The following is a 15810-nucleotide window of genomic DNA, read 5'->3' as shown; positions in this document are numbered from 1 at the left end:
ATGCAGTTATATCTGTGTAAACTGTTAAGCTCAGAGACGACACTGGGCTTTTAGCCATGCGTGCTTATGCATATATGATCTGGACATCAGAGACTATAATGTGCATTGATGTTTATCTCCTGCATTTTCTTCCCTTGGTGTTCCAGTATGACTGTGATCTCTACCATTACACATTCCGTTAAAATACTGAATCTAAATCTTTCATGATAATAGATCCTGATCTTCTTTTAATGTTTATAACCAGGCTGGAAAAAAATACAAAACCCTTCAAAATGGTCTACTTTATATCAAAACATCTCAGTTTTTGTGCCGATTAATGAAGGGATACTTATTTTGTTTTAAAACATCACATGTTATTTTATGTAATATTTTAGAAGTTTTACATACGTGTAAGACAGGAAGACAATTACTGTACAGAGCAGCACCCGGCACTCTGCTCAGCAGAACGTGAGTGTTGTTGGGGAATGGCAGTAGGTGACTGAAAGCCAAATGCGATTGGGAAATTCCAATCCAGATAGAACAGACGCCCCCGCTGTATTAACTCCCAGGACTTTTCAGAGCTCTAGTAGCTAATGTACACTGCGCATCTGTGCAGAGGCAGGTATAAAGTATACACTTTCCATTAAACTTACTTTGGACAAAGAACTTCCTTACATTTCTTTTTAAAATACTAGTATCATTGAAAGAACATAGAGAAAATTTTTGAATTTCTTCATGTCAGCTGTGCTTAAGAAGTTATCAGTAAAATTCCAGGTAGAGCCTAGCTAAATTTGGGGTGAGCATGGGAAGACTGTCCTGAAATAATGGTTTATTCAAAAAAAGGTCTTACAAATGATGAAGGAATTCTGTGTGTACTTTTCTTTCCCTTCATACATAGAGCTTTTGTCATCCTAGGAGTCAGAAAAAAGTGATTTAACCTATTTTACTATAATAAGTTGCTTACCAGTTTTAAAATGCTTTTTGTTTAAAACAGGACCAGTTTTCTTTGGAAAATTTCAATGTACTTAAAAAGAAGAATGATTCCATCCTGTGTCTATAAAGATTTTTTCTTTTCATCAGAAGAAAATAATGCTAAGTTGCATACATTAAGCATTTAGCAATAACTAGGGTATAATGGGCTTCCCCAGTAGTACTCAGTTGGTAAAGAATCTGCCTTCAATCCTGGAGATCCTGGTTCAATTCCTGGTTCAGGAAGAGGACAGGCTGGGAAGAGATACCATGGAGAAGGAATACGTTACCCACTCCAGTATTCTTGGGCTTCCCTGGTGGCTCAGACGGTAAAGAATCTGCCTACAGTGTGGGAGACCTGGGTTCAATACCTGGGTTGGGAAGATCCCCTGCAGGAGGGCATGGCAACCCACTCCAGCATTTTTGCCTGGAGAATTCCCCACGGACAGAGGAGCCTGGCAGGGTACAGCCTATGGGGTGGCAAAAGGTTGGACATGACTGATTAAGCACAGTGCACAGGGTGGTCTGTAAACCAGATATCACATCATTAGTGTGTTCTTTGGGCTTTTCTGGTGGTTCAGATTCACCCTTATGGCAGAAGGTGAAGAGGAACTAAAAAGCCTCTTGATGAAAGTGAAAGAGGAGAGTGAAAAACTTGGCTTAAACCTCAACATTCAGAAAACTAAGATCATGGCATCTGGTCCCATCACTTCATGGGAAACAGATGGGGAAACAGTGGAAACAGTGTCAGACTTTATTTTGGGGGGCTCCAAAATCACTGCAGATGGTGACTGCAGCCATGAAATTAAAAGACACTTACTCCTTGGAAGGAAAGTTATGACCAACCTAGATAGCATATTAAAAAGCAGAGACATTACTTTGCCAACAAAGGTCCATCTGGTCAAGGCTATGGTTTTTCCAGTGGTCATGTATGGATGTGAGAGTTGGACTGTGAGGAAAGCTGAGCGCCGAAAAATTGATGCTTTTGAACTAAGGTGTTGGAGAGGACTCTTGAGAGTCCCTTGGGCTGCAAGGAGATCCAACCAGTTCATCCTAAAGGAGATCAGTCCTGAATATTCATTGGAAGGGCTGATGCTGAAGCTGAAACTCCAATACTTTGGCCACCTCATGCGAAGAGTTGACTCACTGGAAAAGACCCTGATGCTGGGAGGGATTGGGGGCAGGAGGAGGAGGGGACGACTGGAGGATGAGATGACTGGATGGCATCACCGACTCGATGGGCATGAGTTTGAGTAAACTCTGGGAGTTGGTGATGGACAGGGAGGCCTGGCGTGCTGTGATTCATGGGGTCACAAAGAGTCGGACACGACTGAGCGACTGAACTGAACTGAACTGAGACTGTAAAGAATCTGCCTGTAATGCAGGTGACCATGTTCAATCCCTGGATGAGGAAGATCCGCTTGGAGACTGGAATGGCTACTGACTCCAATATTCTTGTCTATAGAATTCCATGGACAGAGGGGCCTCAGTCCATGGAGTTGCAAAGTGTCAGACATGACTGAGTAACTAACACACACTGTTCTTCATTACACAGTGTGAAAGATATCCATCAGTACTGTTTATTAACTTAAATGAGCTTTTAAAAATACATACTAAACAAAGGTCCCTGGCCTCTTGCAACTTACAGAGCAGCAGACACTCTGAACTTACTTTTAATCCTCTTTTATTGCCTGTATGCATTTGCTGATACCTCATGATATTTGTGCCTTACCTGGAAGATTATTTATTGAACTGTTAGTATCTAATGGGTGAGAATTGTTAAGCTTCTTCCTTTGGTGCCTTAGGGATGAGCAAGTAGGGGTTTGTGAGCTACTTACCAGTAACTTGCTGTTGCTGTGTTAATAATAATGTTGTAAGCATGAATTGTTGAATATGATGGCATAAATGTATGTTCCCCATTACTGGCTATTTTATAGATATATATATATATATACACACACACATTGTATATATGCACACACATTTATATATATATACACACACATTGTTATGAGTTATATATGACATTTGTTAGATTTAATGTTATGAAAAATATTACATTTAACACAGAAAGTGAAGGTTAACACAGAACTACATATAATATAAATTAATATTTTAAAATATGTGTATATGTGTGTGCATATATGTATGTGTGTGTGTGTATGTGTGCTCAGTTGCTCAGTCATGTTTGACTTTTTGTGACCCCATGGACTGTAGCCCACCAGGCAAGAATGCTGGAGTGGGTTGCCATTTCTTCTCCAGGGATCTCTTACCCAGGGATTGAACCCATTTCTCTTGCCTTGGCGAATTCTTTACCACTGAGCCACCTGGGAAGCCTCTGTGTGTGTGTGTGTGTGTGTGTGTGTGTGTGTGTGTGTGTGTGTGTGTGTACAAGGACTTCCCTTGTGGCTCATCTGGTAAAGAATCCACCTGCAAATGTGTGTGTGTGTGTGTGTGTGTACAAGGACTTCCCTTGTGGCTCATCTGGTAAAGAATCCACCTGCAATGCGGGTGACCTGGGTTTGATCCCTGGGTTGGGAAGATCCCCTGGAGAAGGGCAAGGCTACCTACTCCAGTATTCTGGCCTGGAGAATTCCATGAACTGTATAGTCCTTGGGGTCACAAAGAGTCAGACAGCACTGAGCGACTTTTGTTTCATATATATAAAACCAACATTAGCTCTCAATATCCTTCATGGCAATTATTTTAATCTTGTGTCTAGTTTTGTACTCTTAAAAACATGAAGAAAATCACAATGAAGAGCAGCCCTGACTCTCCTCAACTAAAGAAAACCCCATGCATAGCAATGAAGACCCAGCATAGCCAAAAACAAATGAATTTTAAAAAATGAGCCAAAACTTTGCCTAATACACTTGGTTAAGCAGTTATGTGAAGATGGTGAGCATTTTTATTGAATTGTCATGGCTTGCAGCCGTTAGACTCACCGTATTTTACACGTGTGTTAATTTACCAAATGGATTTGCAGTGACTGACACAGATTTCTTACGGGAGGACGAGACAGCTGTTCACCAGTTACAGAGCTGGATTGAGGTAATTGAGACTTTCTTTTCAATTGAATAACAGATTGGAAAACAGACAAAACAACATTGATACGTTAAAAGTAAACTACCTTTAATATACAAAGATGTATTTTGGCAAATGCTAGGAAGGAAGTCAAAGACATTCCTACAGAGCAGAGCACTCATTATTTTTGTTACCAGTAGAAATCCAATTTACATACAAATGAAATGTCAATTTTTCTCATAACCATCTAGATAAAGAGATGCATGCATACTTTTCCAAGAACTGTTCTTTTTGAACTGAAGTGCTATGTTTGGGTCTTTGCCCTTGGACCAGTTGGAACAGTCTCAGTTTAACAAAGAAGAAAGGATAAAGTTGAGCCTGGCTCAGGCAAACATGCAAAGTCAGATTGGCCTGTTTGAATCAACAGTTGTCATTGTAGATTTTTTTTAATTGTTTTTTTTTTTTTTCTTGGAGAGGAAAACAAAAGGAAGAATGACATATGTATGGGCAATGAATAGTAATGTTTCTTAATTTGCTTAGTGAAATTGTGATCTTATTCAAATCAGAGTTTTTAATACATTTGCCTCTCACCTGTTATGAAGGGGAAAATAATGATCCTTTCTCTTTGATTTTCCTTAGTGTACACTTACTCTGTTTCAGTTTTCCCATTAATGAAGTAGGCGCATGCTTCATTTTTTTCAGGTATATCCTACAGTTTCATTTAGACTTTTAAATGTCTAAAAGTCTCTAAAGTCAAACTCCACCACCCCCCAATTTTTTTTTTTTGGTAATTGTTTAATAGGAGTAAGTACTTACTGAAATTCTTTCTCTAAGATGTATATGGATACATGGATACTCATTTTGGCAAATATGACATTATTACTTATTTAGTTGACTATCTCCTTTTACCTAGACTAGTACATTTGAAATGAGATATTTAAAATATAGAGCGCATAGCATGATGAAATAAAACCCCAATAAAATGTATTTGGGCCAGCATCAGAACTCTTTGAAATAGGATATCTAAATAGTGTGCATTTTATCTCACTAAGGCTCCGGTTAGTTCTAGTGTCCAGATGACTATTAATGGGCTTTGTGCTCTGAAGCATATGTTAATAGAAGCGATCATTATGGATTAATTTGATGTGAATTAATAAGAGATTTATTTGATGGGAGTTGTTTGAAGGTGATGACATTTAAATCTCAACAGGATTTAAGATGTCCAAAAATACCTTTAAAGATTCAGGAATAATCAATTCAGAGAGAGCAAATTAAATAGACATGGATAGCAAAGAACAGGATTTGACATTGGGTTTATGAAGTTTGAAGCAGTTTACAAAAAAAGTGACCTACCATTGAAGTAGAAACAGAAAACATTTAAACTCGAGCAATTCTTGGGTTTGCAATTGGATAAACAATGTCCTCTTGCGTTTTATAGTTCACTTAAGCGATCTGATTTTGATCTGTATATACGGAGGAGACAGGATTCAAGTTTTTTTCCTCTAAACCAATGAGCAAACACATATGTTCTTTAAAAACTGAACTTTATATGTTGTTCATATGGAAGCTATCTAGTTTGCCATGAGCCCAAGATTCGACCTTCCTTTTATTTTGCTATCATTTGCTTAATTCTTTAAATTCTTTGTGGGGGACTTTTGATCAAAAGAAACAGCGTGTTTTTCTTTTTTTTTTTTTCCTTTTAATTTTTTTCTTTAATGAAAGCTACAAGAAATGTGTAGTTAATAACTCAATACTCTTGGGCTGTTGATACAAACAAGCCTGGAAGAAATATATATTAAGGAGAAGACTATCATATCTTTTCTTTTTGTGTTAAGCTTTGATTTTAAATCCTTGAGAGTTTTATGATCTGGAAAAACAAGAAGATGTCATCTGGTATTATATATTATGATGATAAGAACTGCTACTTATAATGCAAATCATACTCAGCAGGATTAGGGATTGAGGTGAGATTACATCATCTTCTTTAATTTTCAGTTTTGTTCAGATTTTTTATATATTATACACATATATATACATATATATGTAAACCAAATTTCATATCATTAGTGTGTGTTCATTATATAGTGTGAAGTATATTCATCAACACTATTTTTTAACTTAAATGAACTTTTAAAAATACATACTTGGAACTTGATGCATGAAGCAGGGCACTCAAAATTGATGCTCTGGGACAACCCAGAGAGATGGGATGGGGAGGGAGGTGGGAGTGGAGTTCAGGATGGGGGACACATGTGCACCCATTACTGATTCATGTTGACGTATGGCAAAAATCACCACAATAATTGTAATAAAAGTATTTTAAAAATTTAAAAAATACACACTTGGAACTTGGAGAGTGACACTCTGAAGTTACTTTTAATTCCCTTTGATTGCCTGTATGCATTTGCTGATTTCTCATAATATTTGTGCCTTACTTGGGAGGTAGGTACTCATTTTAGGTTTTGTTTTGAGCAAGAGAAGTTCCATATAATTTTTTCTTTACTTTTTGAAGAACATCCTTCCTCTCTTAAATTGAAGACAAATATTCAAAGTGAAGTCCTCTTGCTTTGTGTGTTCAGCACATAGGTGATGCCGGATGGACAGTTGCTGAATGAATGAATGAGAGTGGAGGAAATGGAGAGCAGTGAGTGGTGGGTGTCAGCCTTTATGCCACCCTTCGTTGTTGATGGCTTAATGTTTTGTAGTCTTTCAAGGAAATTGAGTAAAGGGAAAACTAAAGTGCTTAAGCCATTAGCCAGCATCATCATAGAGTCTCAGAGGCAGAGAGCAGGTTAGAAATAATTTATTATAATTCCCTCATTATACACATAAGTAGAGAGGTTCTGCAGAGAAGGCAATGGCACCCCACTCCAGTACTCTTGCCTGGAAAATCCCATGGACGGAGGAGCCTGGTAGGCTGCAGTCCATGGGGTCGCTAAGAGTCAGACATGACTGAGTGACTTCACTTTTCACTTTCATGCACTGGAGAAGGAAATGGCAACCCACTGCAGTATTCTTGCCTGGAGAATCCCAGGGACGGTGGAGCCTGGTGGGCTGCTGTCTGTGGGGTGGCACAGAGTCGGACACGACTGAAGTGACTTAGCAGCAGCAGCAGAGAGGTTCTGAGAAAGAAAGGGGCTTGTCCTTAATTACATCAGCAGGTGATTTGAGTCAGGTTCAGAAACTGGCTGTGTGATCTCTGTACCCTTCCACCTTCTTAAAGAGGTTTTGATTCTTTACTGTGTTTAGGATCAAGTTGCCACAAAGAGCATAGAGGAGTTATTTTTTTACCTTCAAGGAGTTTCTTTTCTAATGGAAATAAAACTTCACCCTCATCTGCATTGGATGGTTGTGTGATCTCAGCTCTCTTTTTAAATTACTGTGATAGTTTATTCCTGTGATAGAATAATTATTTTGATTATCTATGACAGGGTTATTTTGAGTAAGTGTATTCCGTAAATATGTGTGTATATGGGCTTTCCTACTGGCTCAGTGTTAAAGAACCTGCCTGCCAATGCAGGAGACATAAGAGACATGGGTTCAATTCCTGGGTCAGGAAGATCCCCTGGGGGGCATGGCAACCTACTCCAGTATTCTTGCCTGGAGAATCCCATGGACAGAGGACCCTGGTGGACTACAGTCCATAGGGTCCAAAGAGTTGGACATGACTGAAGTGACTTAGCATGCACGCATGTATGCATGCATGTGTGTATATGTTTAGATATTCATATAGATGGAATAAAACTAAATAATGGGCAGTTCAGAACATCTGGGTAATAATTGAAAACATATTCCTTTGGTTCTAAAGGTGCCATTTTGAGAACATAAGTCACAGTCGTTTATAGAAAAATATTTTTTTCCTTTTATATTTAAGCATTTTAATCAGTGAGATAAAGTAGTTACCAGAATTCTATTTTAAGCTCTAATGCTGATTATTTCCACTGCATAAACCTGTCCAAGTAATACTGCAACACAGAAATAGTGTGGTACCCTATTACTTTTTTATAGTGAACTCTTTCACTAAAAATGCAAAGAAAACTTTTAGATTTAAGTTTTAAGGTAGGAGGAAATAATAGAAATTGAGATTTTTTGCAAATGGAATGTCATATCTCAGTAATAAAAGTTAATACAGAGAGAGCATTTTTAGGGAGCTAAGTTTATTTTGAACCTGCTTAACTGGACTGCAAGAAGATCTATCCAGTCCATCCTAAAGGAGATCAGTCCTGGATGTTCATTGGAAGGACTGATGCTGAAGCTGAAACTCCTGTACTTTGGCCACCTCATGCGAAGAGTTGACTCATTGGAAAAGACCCTAATGCTGGGAAGGACTGGGGGCAGGAGGAGAAGGGGGAGACAGAGGATGAGATGGCTGGATGGCATCACCGACTCAGTGGACATGGGTTTGGGTAGATTCTGGGAATTGGTGATGGACAGGGAGGCCTGGCGTGCTGCAATTCATGGGGTCGCAAAGAGTCGGACACGACTGAGCGACTGACCTGAACTGAATTGAACCGTCGTGGCACATACTAGTATTCATGTGTTAGTATAGGTGGAAAATGATGTAAATGTGGGAATGCTCACTGTCACCCTCCACACTCCTAGCCAGTTCACCGGTCAGTTTTTATCTCATAATTAAATAGAGGACTGAAGTTGTCACTTTTGAGCTTTGTAGTGCTCATTCAGATTCTTCAGCTTCTTTGTCCATTCACTTTTTATTCATATATTGCCCTGTTGTCTAAATGACTGTCTATAGTGGACCTACTTTGATTGTCATTTTGAAATTTTGTGGGAGTCAGTGTGAGGAATATTGCTGTATAATAGAATGAAAAAGTTTAAGAGTTGCCCAAACTGATGACTAAGGTACACTGATGTGATTATACATATATATATATGGCTTCCTAGGTGGCACCAGTGGTAAAGAATCCACTTGCCAGTGCAGAAGACTCAGGAGGCACAGAGTCGATTCTAAGGTCGGGAAGGTCCCCTGGAGGAGGGCATGGCAACCCACCCCAGTATTCTTACCTAGCGAATTCCATGGACGGAGGAGCCTGTTGGGCTCTAATCCATAGGGTTGCAAAGACTCTAATACAGACTAAAGTGACTTAGCATTCACACACACACACAATACATCTGTTTAATTATGTTATGACCCTACCTCAATACTTTCATTCAGATAATAAAAATGATGATATAAGGATGGTTAAATGCTAGTTGAGTCATAGCTTTACAACCTTATTTATCAAAATGAAAATATAACACTTACAAAATAGATAAAAAGGTAACACATAACATGTAGTGTTTCTGTAACTCTTGGTAAATCTGATACAGAATTCCTTATGACATTGAAATAGTTCTCTTCTCAGCCTCATGGCATATGTGCACTGGTACTGTCAATCTGTAGGAAACTGGTCATGGGTACCACTCCCTGTCTTAGGCTGTGGCTGTGCAGCACTGGCAGGTGGACTGTGTATCTTTTGCAGAAGCAGATCCCCTCTATAATTATTAATTAAGATGTTTTATCCCCCTCCAGTATAGGTAAGTATTGTGGTTCTTAGGTTTCAGGGGGAGTTCGAGCTTAACTAATTTTGCCAACATCACAGTCAGCTGTGAGAATGACTTCCGTAATCTTTTGTATCGTGTTCCTCCTTCTCCTGCTGCTTTGTTAAAACCCAGGGGAGGGAGAAAATCTTGCCCAAGCTTTGCTCCTGCTTTTATCAGGTATCTTTCAAGCAGCCTGCGGTGCTGGCATATTAATGTATTTTAGCTGTGATCCGTTCAAATATGTTTACATCATTTAGGAAGGAAAATATTTTTTTCTTTTGTTTTGCAGATGTACAGATCAGCTCTCAAAATGTCTTCTGTGTCTTCTGAGCATCTTCTAAGACAATTGCATTAGCCCTCCTGCTAGTTGACTAATAGAATTAATAATTGTAAAAAGCACTCTAAAGCCACATGCCTTATGAAGTCAATGCTGGGTATGATTTTACAAGTATGTGATCTATTTTTTCAAGTGAAAATGTTAACTGGAAAAATTCTTGGCACACAGTACAACGTCATGCAATCTGTTATTTGTCTTAGAGATAATAACTTGAGGGTGGGTCTAGTCTTACGGTATCTAACTTATGAGTTGCTAGGGGAGTTTCTTCCACTTAAAAGTATTGCAAATGTGCTTATATTTACATAATATGTCATTCTGAAAAATTATGGCGATATCATTCCAGTAAAAAATTATTTTTTCTCTAACTACTTCAAAGTGTAGTCAAGTAAATTAACCACGATTTTTTTAAAAGCATAAAAAGAACATGCCTCTTCCCTCCACAGCAAAAAAGAAAAAAAAAAGCTAAGTGACCTTTCTGATGCTTCTTTGAAGTTTTAGCAGTTTAACATTCTTTGCAATGTATATTATTAAGGGCCTTATTCAGTGACTCATACGAGTTGTAAAGCTCTGTTTTTGGGTGGAAGAAGGCACTGAAATTTGGAAGGATGATAATTTAAGCAAATCAGATTTTCTCTCAATCAAGATAAATGCTTGTTGAATAGTTTTTCAACTATAACCAATTACTTTTCTTCATGATGATAATAAATCAGCAAGATCCATGTATTTTTTTCAGAAAATATATTAATTTTTTCAATTATTAACACATTACTACCTGTTCATCTCTAATAAATGTTTTATATTAGTTCCATTGCTATGTAAGACCTCGCTGTTTTTCTCATCTCCTTGACCTCGATATGTGGGCATAAACCATTTTGGGACTTCCTTGGTGGCTCAGTGGTAAAGTATCTGCCTGCAATGTAGGAACCATGGGTTCGATCCTTGGGTCTGGAAGATCCTCTGGAGGAAATGGCAAGCCACTCCAGCGTTCTTGCCTGGGAAATCCCTTGGCCAGAGGAGCCTGGTGAACCACAGTCCATGGGGTTGCAAAAGAGTTGGACATGATTTAGTGATTAAACAACAGCAACAAAATAAACCATTTTCTTTTCATTTTAATAGAAGGATAATCTTAATGAGTTGGATTATTTCATCCTCTTTTCTTCATGAATCCTGACTTTCATATAGATTTTTATCTTTTCTATGTAGCAGTATTTATGTCATTTTGGTGCATCACGGTTGGATTTTATTTATCTGATGGAAGCAATGTTAAATCCAATGGAAAAACAAACAGAAAATTCTGGAGGGAAAGGCGTACGCAATCATCACACTTTTGTATGTAGGAATGGCTGATACTCTGTAAATTAGGATTTCCTTTTCTGTAGGTCAAGTTAAAACAGTATATTTTTTACTCAAACTCTTATGTTTTAGGCCATAGCTTATTTCTCAAGCTTCCCTTTTATTCTCTTTTTGTCTTTCCTTCTTAGCTTTCCCTTTGTTGACTACCAGTGAAACTGCCTTCCAGTCTTCCATTCATTGGTACAAGTTCCCAAGTGCTGTCTCTTCTGACAGAAAAATAGAAGTCTCCTAAAATGTCAACATCAACAAATGAGACATTAAAATGCAAATGTTATAAATTATTTAACCAGTGTTTCATTTTTTTTAAACAATGATTACATGGCTTAGTTAACTTTAGGAGCTAATGGTAGTGACACCAAGGTAAAGACCACACTCCATCCCCTATCCCCTTGCCAGACTGGCTTACATGGTTCATGGCTATCACCTTCCCTTGAAACTGCAGCCTTTCATCCTACAAGTAGTTGGTTTTTTTTTTTTGGTTTATTGTTCTAAGTGAGAGAGTCTATGAATATTAGATGACTGATGTTTCTGGCATAAAAGAAGAGCAGTGTATTCTCTTAAGTACTGTTATACTATTTGTGACATTATTCAAGAAAGTGAATTGTTACCTTCTAACCAATTCCTTATTCTATCTAGTGCCTTATCTTGGTTCAGTGATTCATTTTATAAAAATTTTGCATAAGCAGCTTTTCACAAGCAAAGATTTACCCACATATCCAAAGCCAGTGTGGTTCCTCAGCACTTGTGAGAAATTATACATGAGAACAACTGAAATGTGCTGTTGATGTGGATTCTCCAGTAGAGGACATTTTGGATAATCATGTAACTCTGTCTCTTAAATCTGCCCTTGTGGTAATGTCAGCTAGTAAAGAAGGCTTGGTTTATTGGTCAGTCCACAGGTGGATTTTTCTGAGGGACAGTTGGGGTAATGGCATACAGAATTCTTTCAGTTGTTTGGTTGGAGAATTAAGGAACACAGGCCATGAACATCAGTTCTCCACAAGCCGTTGTTACTGCATTGTTTTATTGACAGGATGCAATTTATTTCTTATCTCCTTAGAGATGACTCCCTTAGATTTCTGATTCACTGGACTCCCCACAGTTTTCTTCTGTGGACCCTAAAGGCACAGTTGAGCTAGCATGTGAAGGTGTACCATAGGCAACTGCTAACAGTTTGCCAGAATGACAGTGTTACATGGTTCAACTGAATATTTCCTTAGTCAATTTCCATTGTGTTCCTAATGGTGGGATTGGTATTGTTTCCACTACACTGTGCCTGAAAACCTAGGCTTAAGTGGGTTTCCATCATGCAGGGTGGAGTACTCGCAAAGCCCAGCCTGGTCACTTTGATGTGTACCAGGTTCCCCTTCTTTCAGGCAAGCCCCCTCAAAAGGGGGCTTAACATAATTTATCGGTAGGGTAGAGATGAAACGTTTGTTATCCTCCATTCCTAAAAGTAAAGAGGCATTTTTCACTTTGTTTATAACATGCTCTTTCTGTCTTTTGACTCTGACGATATTTTGGTTAAAACTATATTTATATCTTGGTTGCGCAGTGTGTAACAGTATTGAGTTTCACTTTATAGTTGTTTATATACACATATACATATCATATAAATAAACACAAAACATATATTCTGTAAACATAAATAACTATATATACTCTATAAACATAACATGTGTACATATTACACATAGTATATAACATGGATAAATATAGACACATTTATCTGTCAACTCTAACTGAAGAAAGAAACTGAGCAGAGTGTAATTGGCAGGCAAGATTAACATAGGAAGGATAGAGCTAGTAATAATAGTTAATACCTTGATACTCATGAAACCATTTTAAAGTAATAAATGAGCCACCCTTTGTGACAAAAATAATTCTAAATGTAAATTGTTGGCTTCAGTTTCATTTTTTCGCTATTTTTAAAACTGATTTTTTTTTCCTAGAGACAATTTTTTGTTCTGTGCCTTAAAAAGCCTTGAATAGAGTAAGGAAATTGTTCTCGATTAGATTACATGCCTGCAAATTTCAAATAACCCTGTGTCTTCCTTTCTCTTGTGTTTTTACAGATATGGTCCGGAAAAAGAACCCCCCTCTGAGAAACATTGCTAGTGAAGGCGAGGGTCAGACCCTGGAGCCTATTGGTACAGAAAGCAAGGGACCTGGAAAGAACAAAGAATTTTCTGCAGATCAGATGTCAGAAAATACGGATCAGAGTGATGCTGCAGAAGTCAATAATAAGGAGGAACACAGCTCGCATGTCCAGGATCCATCTTCTAGCAGCAAGAAGGACTTGAAAAGCTCAGTCCTGAGTGAGAAGGCTGGCTTTAATTATGAAAGCCCCAGTAAGGGAGGAAACCTTCCCTCCTATTCACATGATGAGGTGACAGAGAGAAATATGTTGGCTTTCTCATCTCCAGCTGCTGGGGGAGTCTGTGAGCCCTTGAAGTCTCCTCAAAGAGCAGAGGCAGATGACCCTCAAGATATGGCCTGCGCCCCGTCAGGGGACTCACTGGAGATGAAGGAAGACCAGAAGATGTCACCGAAGGCTACAGAGGAAACAGGGCCAGCGCAGAGTGGTCAAGCCAATTGCCAAGGCTCAAGCCCAGTTTCAGCAGCCTCAAAAAACCCACAAGTGCCTTCAGATGGGGGTGTCAGACTGAATAAATCGAAAACCGATGTACTGGTTAATGACAACCCAGACCCGGCACCTCTGTCTCCAGAGCTTCAGGACTTTAAATGCAATATCTGTGGATACGGTTACTATGGCAACGACCCCACAGATCTGATTAAGCACTTCCGAAAGTATCACTTAGGACTGCATAACCGCACCAGGCAGGATGCTGAGCTGGACAGCAAAATCTTGGCCCTTCATAACATGGTGCAGTTCAGCCATTCCAAAGACTTCCAGAAAGTCAACCGATCTGTGCTTTCTGGTGTGTTGCAGGATATCAGTTCCTCAAGGCCTGTTTTACTAAACGGGACCTATGATGTACAGGTTTGTGCTTTGTATTGTGATTTCTTTGTACAGGAAAAGTTGTCAGTAATGAAATGTGAAATCCTACATGGGTGTTAAACTCAAGCTCCCAATACCAAAGGGGTAGCCTGCTTGATGAAGCAGAAGAGACAGACACATTTGTTTGATCCAAATGTGTATTCAAGAGTTATCTTTAGCCTCTCATCATGGAAACTAATCCCAACATTTCTATTAGGCTGGGAAAAGTCTTTTCATGGAATTAGCTAGGCTTCATATTTCTGGACATATTTCATGGTAATTTGATGTTTTCAGAATCTTCCAAAAATGGCACTAATCTTTATGGTTCGACATGATAGTAATTCATGCTTTGTTCTAGTTTTAGATTATAAAAATTGGCTATAGTCTTTCCTTCAGGAAGAGTCTTTCCTTCTGGGAGACTTTTTCCTGTGTCTTGGATGAGGATTTGATATTACACTGAACTGGACCAGAATTGGGTCACACTGTTGGGTGCAGAGATGTACTACTGAAAAGCAACATAATTGCAAATGAAACTTTGGAAATAAAAGTTTACATTGATTCAGAAAGAAGTCAATGTGATTGTAACTACTAGGGACACCAGAATGACCTTGGTGTGGACCAGTAAAGCATTCCTTCTTGTATTTAAAGAAAATGGGAATTTATGAAAGCATTTAGTAGTAATTTAGATTTCTACTTTTATTAAAAATGGCATACCTTTTTGTTCTGCCCTCTGTATTAGTTTATGGCATATGTGAGATGAAAAAAAAAATCTACCATTTGAAATAGAATGAAATGCAGAATGGACTCTTAAGTAATGTATTCATTTCATTTTAGCAATTTTAGTATAATTGACACTGACAATCAGCCTGAGAAAGTGTATTAGTTTCTGTTACAGTCTGTAGATTTTTATTGTATTATTAGGCCAGGGATTTCAAAACATATTAGGTTTAATATTAACCTTCTTCAGGAATGATTAGAAGTACTGGAGAACTAATGAAATCGCATCACACTTTATTTGACCTCCTCAATCCCTGAAAATATCAGTTATTTTTATCAACTCAGTAGTTAAAACACATTTGTTCTAGACCTGTCTTTTGACCTAGTGCCAATTAAGAAAGGCAGGCAAAGGGGTTATATAACAGGTAGTGAACATATTTTGCAATTCTCGTAAGAGGGATCAGAAGAGAAATTTCCACGTCCTTTAAAAATGTCAGAATGGCAGTCTTATCACTTTAAGGGAGATATAAAGAATATATAAAAAAATCCAGTTTCATCTTTGAAAAGCTCTCTTAAAAATTCCACCTTACTTTGTGAATTTCCACAAATAGAATGATTTCTGTGGCGCAGCAAATTAAGCCAACATAGTTATTATGCATGAAAGCTACATGCTTTGAACTGCTGTCTTATTAAAGATCATTTCACTGTCTTATGTCAGATACACTCTGCTGTCAAACTGTGATTGGAAAGCAAATACGTGTCTTAGATAAAAGGGTTAGAAGTGAATAATGTTAGTATGTGAAATGGTGTTTTACAATTAGCGAGGAATATGATGTTAATACCTGGATTTCCGGTCAGAGTTTCAGTTTGTTCACTCTGGGGACAACTT

The 15810-nt window shown here is 38.2% G+C and overlaps 1 protein-coding gene across 11 annotated transcripts in view; it reads left to right on the top strand.

Annotated features, from left to right (window-relative positions):
• Nucleotides 1-15810, top strand: part of TRPS1 (transcriptional repressor GATA binding 1) — a 272551-nt gene that overhangs the window by 40915 nt on the left and 215826 nt on the right. For 6 of the 11 annotated variants that reach the window (XM_065902726.1, XM_065902721.1, XM_065902723.1 and 3 more), the window contains exons 2-3: nucleotides 9803-9961; nucleotides 13279-14207. In XM_065902726.1, the coding sequence (XP_065758798.1) occupies nucleotides 9925-9961; nucleotides 13279-14207 (966 nt within the window). In that variant the 5' untranslated portion in view covers nucleotides 9803-9924. The remainder of the gene's footprint in view (nucleotides 1-9802; nucleotides 9962-13278; nucleotides 14208-15810) is intronic. The other 5 variants (XM_065902729.1, XM_065902731.1, XM_065902728.1 and 2 more) reach the window with 2 other exon arrangements.

Source organism: Muntiacus reevesi, chromosome 12 (assembly GCF_963930625.1).
Source record: "Muntiacus reevesi chromosome 12, mMunRee1.1, whole genome shotgun sequence".
NCBI lineage: Eukaryota > Metazoa > Chordata > Mammalia > Artiodactyla > Cervidae > Muntiacus > Muntiacus reevesi.
The sequence above is the reverse complement of the archived record's forward strand: the minus strand, read 5'-3'. Positions and strand labels throughout refer to the sequence as shown.